This window comes from Tetrahymena thermophila (genome assembly GCF_000189635.1).
Source record: "Tetrahymena thermophila SB210 genomic scaffold scf_8254710, whole genome shotgun sequence".
Classification (NCBI taxonomy): Eukaryota; Ciliophora; class Oligohymenophorea; order Hymenostomatida; family Tetrahymenidae; genus Tetrahymena; species Tetrahymena thermophila.
In genome coordinates, this window is record NW_002476475.1 from 3,149 (window position 1) to 17,201 (window position 14,053).

General features: G+C 20.2%; 3 protein-coding genes across 3 annotated transcripts; all 3 read right to left on the bottom strand. All coding sequences in view use genetic code 6, as the record gives it.

Annotated features, from left to right (window-relative positions):
• Positions 1-1,187: 1,187 nt before the first annotated feature.
• TTHERM_01503030 (hypothetical protein) lies at positions 1,188-1,883 on the bottom strand (the record flags this gene model as incomplete). Its single annotated transcript, XM_001029448.1, has 1 exon — positions 1,188-1,883. One exon carries the CDS (start codon positions 1,881-1,883, stop codon positions 1,188-1,190), a length of 696 nt encoding a protein of 231 aa, XP_001029448.1.
• A 3,176-nt stretch (positions 1,884-5,059) lies between these two features.
• On the bottom strand, positions 5,060-7,988 carry TTHERM_01503040 (hypothetical protein; the record flags this gene model as incomplete). The annotated part of the gene is made up of 4 exons (XM_001029449.2): positions 5,060-5,127; positions 5,183-5,395; positions 6,299-6,570; positions 6,676-7,988. 4 exons carry the CDS (start codon positions 7,986-7,988, stop codon positions 5,060-5,062), a joined length of 1,866 nt encoding a protein of 621 aa, XP_001029449.2.
• Positions 7,989-11,348: 3,360 nt separating this feature from the next.
• TTHERM_01503050 (transmembrane protein, putative) lies at positions 11,349-13,921 on the bottom strand (the record flags this gene model as incomplete). Its single annotated transcript, XM_001029450.2, has 5 exons — positions 11,349-11,419; positions 11,471-11,719; positions 11,936-12,250; positions 12,410-12,897; positions 13,008-13,921. 5 exons carry the CDS (start codon positions 13,919-13,921, stop codon positions 11,349-11,351), a joined length of 2,037 nt encoding a protein of 678 aa, XP_001029450.2.
• Positions 13,922-14,053: the final 132 nt, after the last annotated feature.

Genomic DNA, 14,053 nt, shown 5'->3' on the forward strand with positions numbered 1-14,053 from the left:
ACATTCTACTAAAAACTAAATTTGAATATTTTAAATTTTTTCAAATTAGAAAAAAATTATTAAAAAATAATGGTCTTTCTAAAACATTATGATGTCATTTCACTAAATTTTAGTAAGGCATTTTGATATTTATTATCAAAAAATAATAAAATCAAGCATTTAATTTTTAAATTAAGAGCTCTAAATTTTTTAATCAAACATTTAATCCATTCTAAATTAAAATATATTTTCATTGATATTATTTCATGCAATAAAATCTACAATTTTTTTTTTAAAAATTATTTGTTAAATAAAAAATTAAAATGATTCTTTGAAACTTTTAAAAGCTAAATATTTTAGAAATTAATAAAATTTTGTTAGAAACTAAACTCTTTATTTATTTTATTTTATAAAAATAATAATATCATGTGTATAAAATTATTCTTTTTATTAATTATCTTTATTATTTTTAAAATTCAAAAGTGAGTAAAAAAAAATTATTATTTTGATTGATCCTCTAAAAATAATTATCTCATTTATAATTACTCTTTTTATTAATTGTCTTAATTGCATTCAATATTCAAGAATTTATAAAATGTTTTTATTTTAATTCATATTATAATACAAAATCAAGCTAGCTCTTATTTAGATTATATTTTAAAAAAAGCAAAGTATTGTAAATAAAAATAAAGTTTGTGTACTGAAATAGGAATTTGTTGCATTTCATTTTTTTTATTTATAGAAAATTTTATTTTGAATTTATTAATTAAGATTATAGAAAAATAATTATTACTTTTTTTATAAAAAGCAGATTCTTCTTAATATACTTTATACTGAATAGGTTTTTTTCCATTTCCCCTTAATTACTGTCTGATTCTTGAATTTTATTTCTTATGTATAGCAAGGTTAAAAAAACATAAAATTATAAATTTAACATAAAGATATATCAATAAATAATTAAATAAATAAGTAAATAAATAAATAGTGATACCTGTACTAATGAATAACAAAATCTAAATATGTATTTAATTTAATGACAAAAAAGAAAGCAATATTTTGACTATAAAGAAATATTTTAAATTTCAAATTTCATATAAAAATCTAATAAATTCTTAAATGTTAGTTTTTAAAAATAAGAATAATTTTAAAATTAAATATTTAAAATAATTACAATAGCATTAAATAAATAATTATTTTAAAAACAAAAATCAAAATAATATTTAGAATAATCCTAAAAAGGTAAATGATATTATTGATATATAGGTTTTTTAATCTTCAGTTTTCTCTATATCTAAATTTTCAATTTCTTCATTGCTATTTCCCTCTTCATCACCATGTCTCAAATTGTATTCTTCTTCAACTTTTTAGTTTTTGTTTTCATTAGCATTATCCTTTTTGTCGTTTATTTCTTATAAGTCTTCCTTGTCATAACATTCAATTAAATCTGTCTCTGGATTATACTAACAATCTAATTCTATTGCACCATCATCATCGTCATCACCATCCTTGTCTTCTTCTCTACTTTCTTCCTCATCATTTTCTTCAATAGTCTCACTCAAATTTTATTCTTCTTCAACTTTTTAGTTTTTGTTTTCATTAGCATCATCCTTTTTGTCGTTTATTTCTTATAAGTCTTCCTTGGTATAACATTCAACTAAATTTGTCTTTGGATTATACTAACAATCCAAATCTATTGCACCATCATCATCGTCATCACCATCCTCTTCTTCTCTTCTTTATCTTTCCAAGTCTTCCTCATAATTTTTATTATTTTCTTCAATAGTCTCACCTTCTTCTGTATCTCCATTTGTTTCTTCAGGTAATTTTTATTTTAAGTTTGTTTCTTATGAGGTGCAAAAGCTGAGCAAGCAAATTACAAGCAATAATATGTATTTTATTTTCATTGTTTGTTTCAATCTTGATTGATTTTGATTTATCTTTTTATCTTTTATTTTTTGATTTATGATTATTGCATTGAGCACATTATGATCAGTTAAATATAAATTAAATACTGAAATAGAAAAAACCTAAGTATTACTATATTTAATTTGATAACTTGAAAATTTTTAGTTATATTTACCTATTTTACTTCCTAATTTAGTATTCTTTGAGTAAAAAAATAGTTAAGTAAAATCAATCAAAGTAATTTTACATGCTAAACATAATTAGATAAATAATAATTTAATAACACTTGCTTAGTTAATTAAAATACAAAAATAAATTGTTCTATTTATTTATTAGTTACTTACTTACTTAATTATATTTGAACTTACAAAACATAAATTTGATAGGAATATCCCTCCAATCATTTAATTTGAAATATTTTATTGAAATCAACAAAAATATTAATATTAAAAAGATAAATTTATTTACTTTAAAATATCTTTGATAAAAATATTTAAAAATAAGATAAATTTTCTCATTCTTTTATTTAGATATTAAAGAGATTAATAATTTCAAAAGTAAACCAGGTAATAAGTTACTGAATCAAAATCAAATAAAAAATCATTATGAATTTATAAACAAACAAGATGTAAGAAAAGTATTATTTTAAAAATAAATATATTTTCAAACAATTTTATAAAATAATTATGAAAGTACTTATCAATTTAATAATTTTATTATATGAATAATAGATTTATTTGCTCTTTAAAACTATTTTTTTGCTACTTTTAAATAAATTTCTACTTCATTGCAAAATATATTAATTAAAAGTATTACCTTAGAAAATTTTAATTAGCTTAACTATTTTGAATGAAACTATTCTCTAATATAAATAGATCTAACTAAAATTTACAATAAAAAAATATTTTTATATGGTATTAACTATTTTAAATATTAAATTCAGCTCATATACCTTAAAAATTCAAATTTATAGCACTTGGCTATTTTAAAAAATATATTTTTTAATTTTTTTATACTTCAATAAAAAATAAGTTACACTTTAAAAAATAGACAAATATTTAGAGACTTTTTGGTATATAAGTATAAATAGCACTTCTATAAATTATATAACTAGAGCAAACAATAATTATTTAAATAATTTAAGTAAGAGTATTCTTTTATAATTAATAGTACAAAATGATCAAAATAAATCACATATAAATTAAATTTTTCCTATACTTAACTACATCTAACTATAATTTTATTTTTGAAATAAAGATGATAAATTATGATTGGTTTACACATTTTCTCTTTTTTAAATCCTAAATATAGTTAGATTTTTTTATTGTATATTTTATGTTAAAATTTAAAAATTCTTACAATTTAATTAGGAAATAATATTATTTAAATTAAAAAATAAATCCTTAAAAAGTTAATAAGTAAAAAATAAAATAATTAGTATTCTATTTAAAACTAAGTTTGTTTTTTAAATTTCAATTTTGTAATATAAATAACTAAAATATATGAATATTTTTAGAGGTTTATTTATTTATTTATATAACTATCTTAAAATTTGATATCTGGTTTGTGTAATCTATTTAATAAAGAGTAGTAAGTATCAAGTATTAATTTATCTAGAATATATAAGTTATTATTTATTGTCATTTGATATTTAAATAATTAAATATATTTTAGAATTTAATATTATAATTTTTTAATATCATTATAAAAAAATATCTAAGATACAAGTTTATTCAATCAATATTTTTAACCTTTAAATGATTTTGAGAATTTTCCTGATTATTCTAAAATTTAATTTATTGTACCTGTTTTATTGAAATAAATAATTTATAAAAGTATTTAATTTTAATTGTATTTACTAGTATCAAATTCTATTGGGTAGTTGTTCATACAAAATTCATGCTTGATGCTAAGTTCAGATATCTATTTGTGACTAATTAAAATTGATTAAAAAATTATATAATATGCATATAACGATAATATGGTATCTAAACCCTATCTAATCATTAAAATTGTAATTAAAGCTATTTCAAAAGCAGTTGGAGAAGGATAGACATTCTAATTATAGTTTTCTTGATAACAATTAAAAATTGAAAATCAAAATTATAAAACTGAATATCTCAGCTGATATCACAATAATAGAATGCCTTTTATCAATAAATATTTTTAAAAATTATTTGGGCTATTAAAAAAAGTATACTAATACTACCCAAGCATAAATAACTCCAAAATTATTTACTAAATTAATATATCACAAATACAGCTATTATTTTACGAATTTCTACTATAGTCCAAAGAAAGATGCTAAAATTAAAATATTTATTTAAATCTATTGTAATACTTAAATATTGGTTAGTGTTCAATTATTTTTAAATCAAATGCTGCTGAATAATAATGATAATAATACTAGATCCATATTCTAAAATTTCTTTTTCTTTAAATACTTAAGCAGTAACAAATGTTAAAATAATTAAGTATATAACTAATAGTGAACAAGTTAGGTAATAGAAAATTGCCTAGCTCCTATCTTATTAATCTTTTAAAAAATAAAAGTGTATTACTAAGAAAATCGATTAAGTTGTGAGAAGTCTTCCTACAGTTATGAATAAATTATTTTATATTAAGTGTAAAATGTAATATTTTTAATTAATTTTTATGAGTTTCATAAATATTGTTAAAAAAAACTGTAGTTAAAATGATTGTAATCAGCTATTGCTACTGCACTAAGCTCCAATATTAAGAATTAAGGTCTGAAAAATTAGAATAATGAAAGCTAAATTAACTATATTTTTGCATTATTTAAATTCTTAGATTTTTTCCATCTATGCCTTGCAATAGTCCTATTATGCCAATTTGTTATCCAAGAAGAAACAAATAATGTAAATATGTAAAATTGGTAAAAAAATTAATGGTAATTAAATTTAGTATGAAATTTAAAAGAAAATATTTAAGAAACTAGTTTGCGAAGTATAGCACTTTTCTTTTTATTAAAAAAATATTAAAAATTTTACTAAAATTTTTTATTTTTTGATGAAAAATTTATTATTTATCACTAAATACTTAATTAAATATTTAAATAATTAAGAAGATTTTAGAATTAAATATTTTAATTTTTAACTCTCTTTTTTTACAAATTAAATAATATCTAAGATACAAGTATTAAATAAGCTCTTATTCAATAGTTTTAACCTTTAAATGACTTTTAAAATTTTCCAGATTGATCTAAAATTTAACTTATAGTACCTATTTTATTGAGATATAATAATTTATAAAAGTATTTAATTTTAATTGAATTTACTAATATCAAATTCTTTTGGTAAGTTGTTCATATAAAGTTCATTCTTGAAATTAAGTTCAGGTATCTTTTTGCGACTAATTTAAATTGATTTAAAAATCATGTAATATGCATTTAATGATAATATGGTATCTAGAACCTATCTAATCATTAAGATAGCAATCAAAACTATTTCAAAAGCAGTTGGAGAAGAATAGGTATTCTAATTATAGTTTTCTTGATTTTAAAATTTTACAATTAAAAAATTGAAAATCAAAAATATAAAACTAAATATCTCAGCTGATACAACAATAAGAGAATGTCTTTTATCAATAAATATTTTAAAAACTAGTTGGGCTATTAAAAAAATTATACTTATACTTCCCAAGCATATGAAACTCAAAAATTATTAACCAAATTAACATATCACAAATACAGCTACTATTTTACGAATTTCTATTATAATCCAAAGAAAGATGCTAAAGTTAAAAAATTTATTTAAATTTATTGTTATACTTAAGTATTAGTTAGGGTTAAATTATTTTTAAATCAAATGCTTAATAATAGTAATACTAGATCCATATTCGAGAATTTCTTTTTATTTATATACTTAAGCAGTAACAAACATTATATACAAGTAGTAGATAGCCACTAGTGAACAAATTAGGTAATAGAATATTGATTAACTCCTATCTTATTAATCTTTTAAAAAATAAAAGTGTATTAGGAAGAAAATTGATTATGTTGTGAGAAATCTTCCAGCAATTATAAATAAATTGTTTTATATCAAGTGTAAAATGTAGTGTTTTTAATTAATTTTTATGAGTTTCATAAATATCGTTAAAAGAAAAACTGTAATCAAAATGATTGAAATCAGCTATTGATACTCAATTAAGCTCTAATATTATGAATTAAGGTCTGAATAATTAGAATTATAAAAGCTAAATTAGCTATATTTTTGCATCATTTAGATTCTTAGATTTTTTCCATCTACGCCTTGTAATAGTCCTATTATGCCAATTTATTACCCAAGAAGAAACGAATATTGTAAATGTGTATAAATTGGTAAAAAAATCAAAGGTAACTATATGTAATATGAAATTTAGAAAAAAGTATTTAAGAAACTGATTTGTGAAGTACTTACAGGATCTTCAGTTTTATTACAGTCATTTTTTCCACTTTCTTCATATCCAGGAATGCAATCACATGTATTTGTTGAGTTATTTAGTTTTCTGGTAGCTGATATGCATCCAAGGCAGGAGTTTTAAGATAATGGCTTTGTACAAGTTGTGCATGTGAAATGACAAGAAAGATCTTAATCATAAACTTGGCAAGATGAGCTATCTAAGCAAAAAATACAATTCTGAGCACATTATCCATTGCAATTATTATCAGATGCTACATACTTTCCACTTCATATAATTGTAAAATTTTGTTAAAAATAAAATTTGGGAATTTTTCTAAAATTTTTTAATAAAACTTTAGAATTAAAAATAATAAATTTTTAAATAAATTACTTTCCACAGTAAGTGCAAGTTCCATGATAATTCTAAAATCCTTTCTTACATTATTCGCATTTTGAATCAAATTAGTTCAATTTTTCGCAATTCTTATAATTAGGACTTTGAATGCATTTAAATTAATTAAAATAATAATTTTAGTCTGAGCATATACAAATAGAATTTTATAAGATCATGTCATATTAGCATCCCTAACAAGTAGTGTAATCACTAGTACAATTTTAACACCCAAGCACTTTACAATTTACGCAAGTAAAATTTTGATCCAATCCTTTTTGATCTTTACAAACACATTAATTATTTTAATAAATAAAATTATTTTCATCACAACTTAAACATGAATTTGGCCCTTTTTAGAAACATGTTTTGCAAGTTTAATGACAATCAAAGTATTTTCCATTATCTATATATGTATTTGGTGGAGGTAATTCATTTTAACATTTATCTCTATAAAAATAATAAGTATTTTTACAATCCAAACATTATCCATTAGAATCGCAATATTTTGTGCAGTTCTTACATTCTGTACAAATAAAATAATTAAATTATTTATTTTCACAATATGTTTTATCAGGTTGATCCTTAAAGCATGTATTATTGTAGAGATATTAACCTGATTTACATGTTATGCACTTACTTTTTTCACTTTAACAATTTTAACATTCTTCTGAACACTAAGAGCAAACTTATAATTATTAACTTGTATTATCAGTATTGTTGAAATATTTTTAAGGACACTCATTTACACATTGATCATTGAAATTTATTGTTTAATTAATTAAATTACAATTTAACATATTAAATTGAATAAATTAACTTGTTATGCTGTATATTTATGAAATAGACCAGGTTGTATAATTATAGGTATTGTCATTTTTAATATTAAGCAAAGCTCTTACACTATTACCACAGTCAATTTTATTACCACAAAAATTAAAACCATTAATTCCACCAATTGTATTTTATAAATTTTTAACTTAAAAACTTTGCATTTGCTGTTAACTAGTTGATTTATATTAATTACCATCACCATTAGTGTAAGAAATGTTAAAACTAAATCTATTCAAATTTAGCTATTAAGAATCATTATAACTTTAAATGTTATAATAACTGTTACCTGAGTAATATTAGTCTTCAGGAAAATAAATATAGTTTATATTGATTTCACTAATACTATTTAAAGATTAAGTAGAAAATTAAATTTAAAATCCTTTTTAATTATCATTAGTATTATTAATAAAATCTAGAAATAAACTATATGTTTCTTATTGGGTTGAATAATAGCCTGTTATAAAGCCCAAAGCTTTCATATTTGTTGTATAGTTATCAGGTTTATCAAATGCTTAGTGAATATTTTGTTTATCAATTGTTTAAAATGTTGGGTTTTTTATTTAGTATTATCTAAAAAAAACGTTTTTCAGGCATATTTCTGATATTTAATAGCATATTTTATGTTCATCTTTAATACTAAATGATACTTAATTATTTAGATTATCAACTGTTTAGGTTAAATTGTAACCATTTGTAAATTGAATAGGATAATCCAATCTATATATACTTACTAAATAGCTTTTATTAAATGGGCAATTAGATATTTACGGTTAGAGAATATAAGTTTTATTTGGCTAAGTACTACAAACATTTTATTTAATGATCACATTACTAGTTGGAATGCTAGTATATTAATAAGCAAGGAGTAATCTGAAATTATAAATTAGTATTAGAATGAAATATTTGTATTAGTAGATCGTTAACATATCCAACTATACCATCAATTTAATATTTTTGAGATATCTTAATTAGATAGATTTTTTTTTTTATTTATTTCAAATATTTTATCTTTCTTTCTTCACAATTTTTAATTTATCTAAGCAAATTATTTATAGTCTTAATAAGATATTTATATATATGACTCTTATTAATTTGAAAAATATATATTTCGTATACTCTAATCAGAAAATCCATAAATAACAAATGTAACAACAATTTATTAAATTAATTATGAATGTATTTAGTTTTAGTGGCACAGTCGATAAATATTTATAGAGGAATATTTAAGAATTAAACATACTTAGAGAAGAAATAGTCATATTACCTGCCAAAAATAAAGACTTTTTAAGTGGATGCATAAAAATATCTCCAAGCTAAGAAATATAATAACATTATTTTCAAATAATTTTTTATTTTCTTTAAATTAGTTTAATGGTTGAAAGAAAGGAAATAAATAGCACTAATCTAATCGAAAACATGAAAATATAATCATAAATTACGTCTATTGTATTTATTAATAATTATAATTAATTTCTTTTATTCTTAATATAAAGTCTATCAGAAAGTATTTTTATTTTAGAGGAAAAATTAGTTAATTAATTGATACATTTTTTTAAAATGAATCTATTGAAAATATGTGCATGAAGTCTTGAAAAAGACAGTAACTTAGGGTACTATATATATATATATTAATTATTTGAAATTTTTCAAATAAATCAATTTGATAATTAATTTATATTAATATATCATTCATCCATCTATCCTCAATCAAGTTAATTATTTTCGTAATTACAATTAAAAATAGACTTACATAAGTATGAAAATAGTTTACAAATATTTACAGGAGAGAAATCAAAAAAGAATTTAAATGTATACCAAAATTTTAAAAATAACGAAGTTCATTCCAATAAAAAGATAACTCACATTCTAAAATTTTCTATTTTTTATGGTAAATTAATTGGTTAAAAAGAAACAGAATATTCTTTTGATAAATTATTTTACGATCTACTAAATTACATAGTTATTTTCATCCCTTATTAGTTTTTAAATCTCTGAATAAAATGAAAATTGCTTACACTAATTTTATTGTTTTATAAATAATTTATTTAATATGCATTTGATACTTGATACGTATGTAACTATTTTTAAATTCTTTACATTTGTACATATGACAGTATATTCAAAAATAATTTCAAAATAAATACCAAATTTTGTTATAAGCGAGCCAACCTTTGCGTCTAAATTAAATAAAATTTAATCAAGTTTTAATATAATCCATATAATTAAGATATTTTGTCTAATAAAAGTTGTTGTGATGATATAATAAACATAAATATAAGTAAAGCAAGTTTTTTTTATGAAAACATTTTATTATCTTAGATTTACTTTAAAGAAAAGCAATATTATCAAATAAACACCACAAATTTTTAATTAATTTATTTGCCTATATAATCAAATATTTTTAGGTTAAATTATTTTTTCATTGACCAAAAACTGAATAAATTAATGTAAATGTATCAATTTAACATAATATTCTCATATTGGAAGTTACTTGGAGTTATTTTTTTGTAAAATTTCTGTAATTATTTATACCCTTTTTATACCATACAATACATAAAAATAATACAATAAATGGTATTTTTAGAAAGAATAAAAGCATTTACATAAAATAGTGATCAGACATCACCAAATTTAGAAAGAAAAATGAAAGACATAAATATGGCTATATTATGTGATCAATGCTTAAATCATATTGTCAAATTTTATTTATTTTTAAAAAGAATTTAATACACTTGCTAATTAAAATAGCAAAATATGTCTACCTTTTTGTTAGTAAATTTGTATCAAATAAGATTTTTTTCAACAAATATGTTTCTTTAAAAATTGATTTGAAGAATACTCTAAATAATCTGTAAATTTTAAAAATGAAAAACTTTATAAATAATATTTAATTTAGCAAAAAAAAACTCTGATTAAATTTTTATAACAAAAAATAGTAGTTCATGCCTTTCACTAAAGCTAATAAAAAAAAATAATATGATTTAAAATTTATCAAATTTATTTGGTATCTAATATCAATTAATTACAACAACGGTAAGTAATATTTTCTAGTTTTTTAAATTTAATTTACTTTTTCTTTAAGTAGAAAAATAAACAAATCGTATTTCATTATATATAATTTACATTTGATGTTTCATCAAATACTTTACTCTAACATTTTATATGAAAGTAATTTATTTAATCTTTTTTAATTTAAATAGATTTTTTATTAAAATAAATATTTTTTAATAAAATTATTTTCTGGTCTTGTAAATTTAATTTAATTTTACTTTTTCTTTAAGAAAAATAATAAAATTTTGAATAAATACAATATTTTTTCATTCAAATTATATAAAATAAAATCGGCTTTTGCTTTCTTAAATTATTTAATTTTAAATTTCATATAAATATTAATTTATACTGTTTAATTTATATATACTTTTTTAAAGAATAAATACTATTTAGTTTTATAATTTTCCATTTTTGTAAATTTAATTTATTTTTGTTTATAAGTTATATAATAAAGTCTTGAATAAATTCAACATTACAATTCTTTAACTAATTTTATGAATTTACTCTCACTTTTGCTTTCTGTCAAATGATTTACTTTAGAATTTTATATAAAATTTGTTAAATATTTCTTAATTTTTAAATACTTTTTTACCTAATATACAATCTTTTAATTATTTAATTATAGTCTTGTAAATTTAATTTATTTATGCTTTAATATTCTTTATTGTAACATTAAATTGTATCTTTTTAAATTAATTATTTACTTTAAAATTTCCAATATTATAAATTAATTATTATAAATATCATTTTTTATTTTTATTGACATTTTATATTTCAAAGATGATCAATCAATTTTTCCTGTATTAGACAAATTTCTAAGTAAATTTGTTATTTGAAGACAATATCTAATCAATTATACCTTTAAAATAAATTTATATTATTAATATTAATTTATTATAAATATACTTACTTATGTCCATGTTTTATGGAAATATTCCTTTCATATAATCATTATCTTATATGTTTGATTTATTAGTTCTACTACAAATAAGTCGGATTATTATGGCTTTTATTTTTAAGTATATTACAACTAAGGCATTTATTATTGTAAAAGATTAAAAAATTAAAATAATTGCTATTGTAGTGATGTCCAAAATTGAAGGATTCTTGTATTACTTTCCAGTCTCAAGTTCAACAGTTAGAGAGTTTTAGTTTACAGCTATTAAGATATATAAACTGCTTAGTAGTATCTCAGAAAAAAAATTGAACATAGTTTTTTGTTTAGTATCAAAAATTTGAAAAATAAGTATAATCAATAGAAAGATAATTGATAGTCCACATCCTATAAACAATCCTACTTTGTTTTGGAATTTAATTAAAAAAAATACACAAATTATTTTCCTGAACTCAATGAGCACCCAGATAATATATTTACATCCTTAATTTAAATTTATATCTCTAATCAAAAAGTTATTGCTTGAAGATTTTTAAAAATTTATTGATTCATTTAGCATATGTTTCGTATCTGTAGAAATATGAGAAGATTATTTTTGGAGTTGAAAATATTTGAACACCTCTTTACAATGATAAATTAGGCTGACAATAAAGAAAATAATTATTAGACTATCTACAGAAGCTGCAGTTAATGCTTTTACATTTGAGTTGAGTTAATCTAATTGTAAGAAAACCCATATAACAGAGAAGGTTACTTGAGTTGAAAGTAACCTTGACGCAGTTATAAACATGAATGCTTGAAATTAATTAAAAAAAGAATTCTTTTACAAGCCTTTTATAATCATACTTGCTATTTTAAATAAAAGTAAAGCAATCAATATAATACCACTTACAATTAATTAATTTATTATTCCCTATGCGCGAAAATTTTCAGATTAACTAATTTTTATATTACCAAAAAATTTAAAATTGTAGTTATTATATTCATTCAAGAGTTCTATTCTCAAATCTTAGATATCATCTGGCAATATTTCTGAAATTAAGCCTATCTATTGTTGTAAAATAAATGAATATTGAATGTAAGGGAAAAATGGAGTAATCGCAAGTACAAGCTACATATAAAAAGATAAATTATGAAGAACAGTTTTAAGAGTCAAAAAGGATTAGCTATAAGATTATTATATAGCCTAACAATCTATCTATCCGGTTTCTTCATAGCCATAAATGCAATTGCAAGAACTATCTGTTAAATTAAATTATCTCGTAGGTGAACTGCATAAACTACAAGCTGTAGATGAATTCGGAATTGTACATATTTAGCAACTAAAATGGCAAGGGAATTAATCCTCATATTATTTGCAATCTTATTTGTTAGAGCAAAAATAACAATATTAGATGCAACTTTATGTGCAGTCATTTGTGACATCATCAAAGAATTTTCCACTATTAAAGAATTTTAATTAAGATAAATATTCTTCAAAAATATTAACGAAATTTATTTATAAAAAAGGGAATTTTATATTTAATTTGTAAGATCATAATTTTTAATTTACTTTCCACAGAATTTACAAATACCATTTACTAATTTGTAACCCTAATAGCATTTTAAGCATTGAGGAAGTTGTTCATTCGGTATTTCGCAATTAGCAATTTATGGATTTTAAATGCATTTCTTTAGATACTAATCCATGTAATACGATCTATCCTAACAAATGCATTTATCATTGACTAATATAGAGTTTTGAGGACAATCACAGCCTTTTTATGATAAAACATATTACATAACATTTTTATCTCTACATTCACATTTAGAGCTTGTTACATTGAAAAACATGCTAGGCATGCAATCGCATTTATCTTCTTAAAAAATCATATTGATTTCATCCAAACATACACATTTATTTTAATAAAATTTCATGGTTGTAGTATCTTTACAGTCACATGAAGATTTGTCTAAATTTAATATCATAGTTTAGCTATCTTAGCAAATACAACTATTTTATTAATCGTTGATTTTCATTTTTATTGGATCGTTGAAGGAGCATTTTTATTTTTGTAAATCGATCGTCATAGTTAATTTATCTTTACACTCACAATTATTGTTTGAAAATTAAATATAGCTATTGATATCGTTGTAATTGCAGCATGATTATAATGAATTGCAATCTAAACAATTATCACACTTTACACAATTTTATTTAGCTATTAAATAATCAGGTTTTTATTCACTGCAAACATATTTTGTAGGATAATCTTACTTGCATATTTTTTTATCAGATAAATAGTAAGGATAATTATCATTGCAAGTTAAGCATTCAGTAGCTTTATCACATGTTATACAAGATATATCACATATTTGACAAGTGAGAATTTGCCTTTATGAATCTAATAATTAAAAATAACCTGAAGGACATTAATCAACACAAGTATCATTAAAGTTTATTTTATTATTATCACATTATTTCATTTGAAAAAAAAGAATTGAACTTGTGTAGCCATATACAATAGGATCACCTTGTTTTGAGTAAATCAAGATAATATTTGTAGGTAGACTGTTTTAACTTTAACTTAGCTCTAAATTAACCGTGTTTGATTTTTA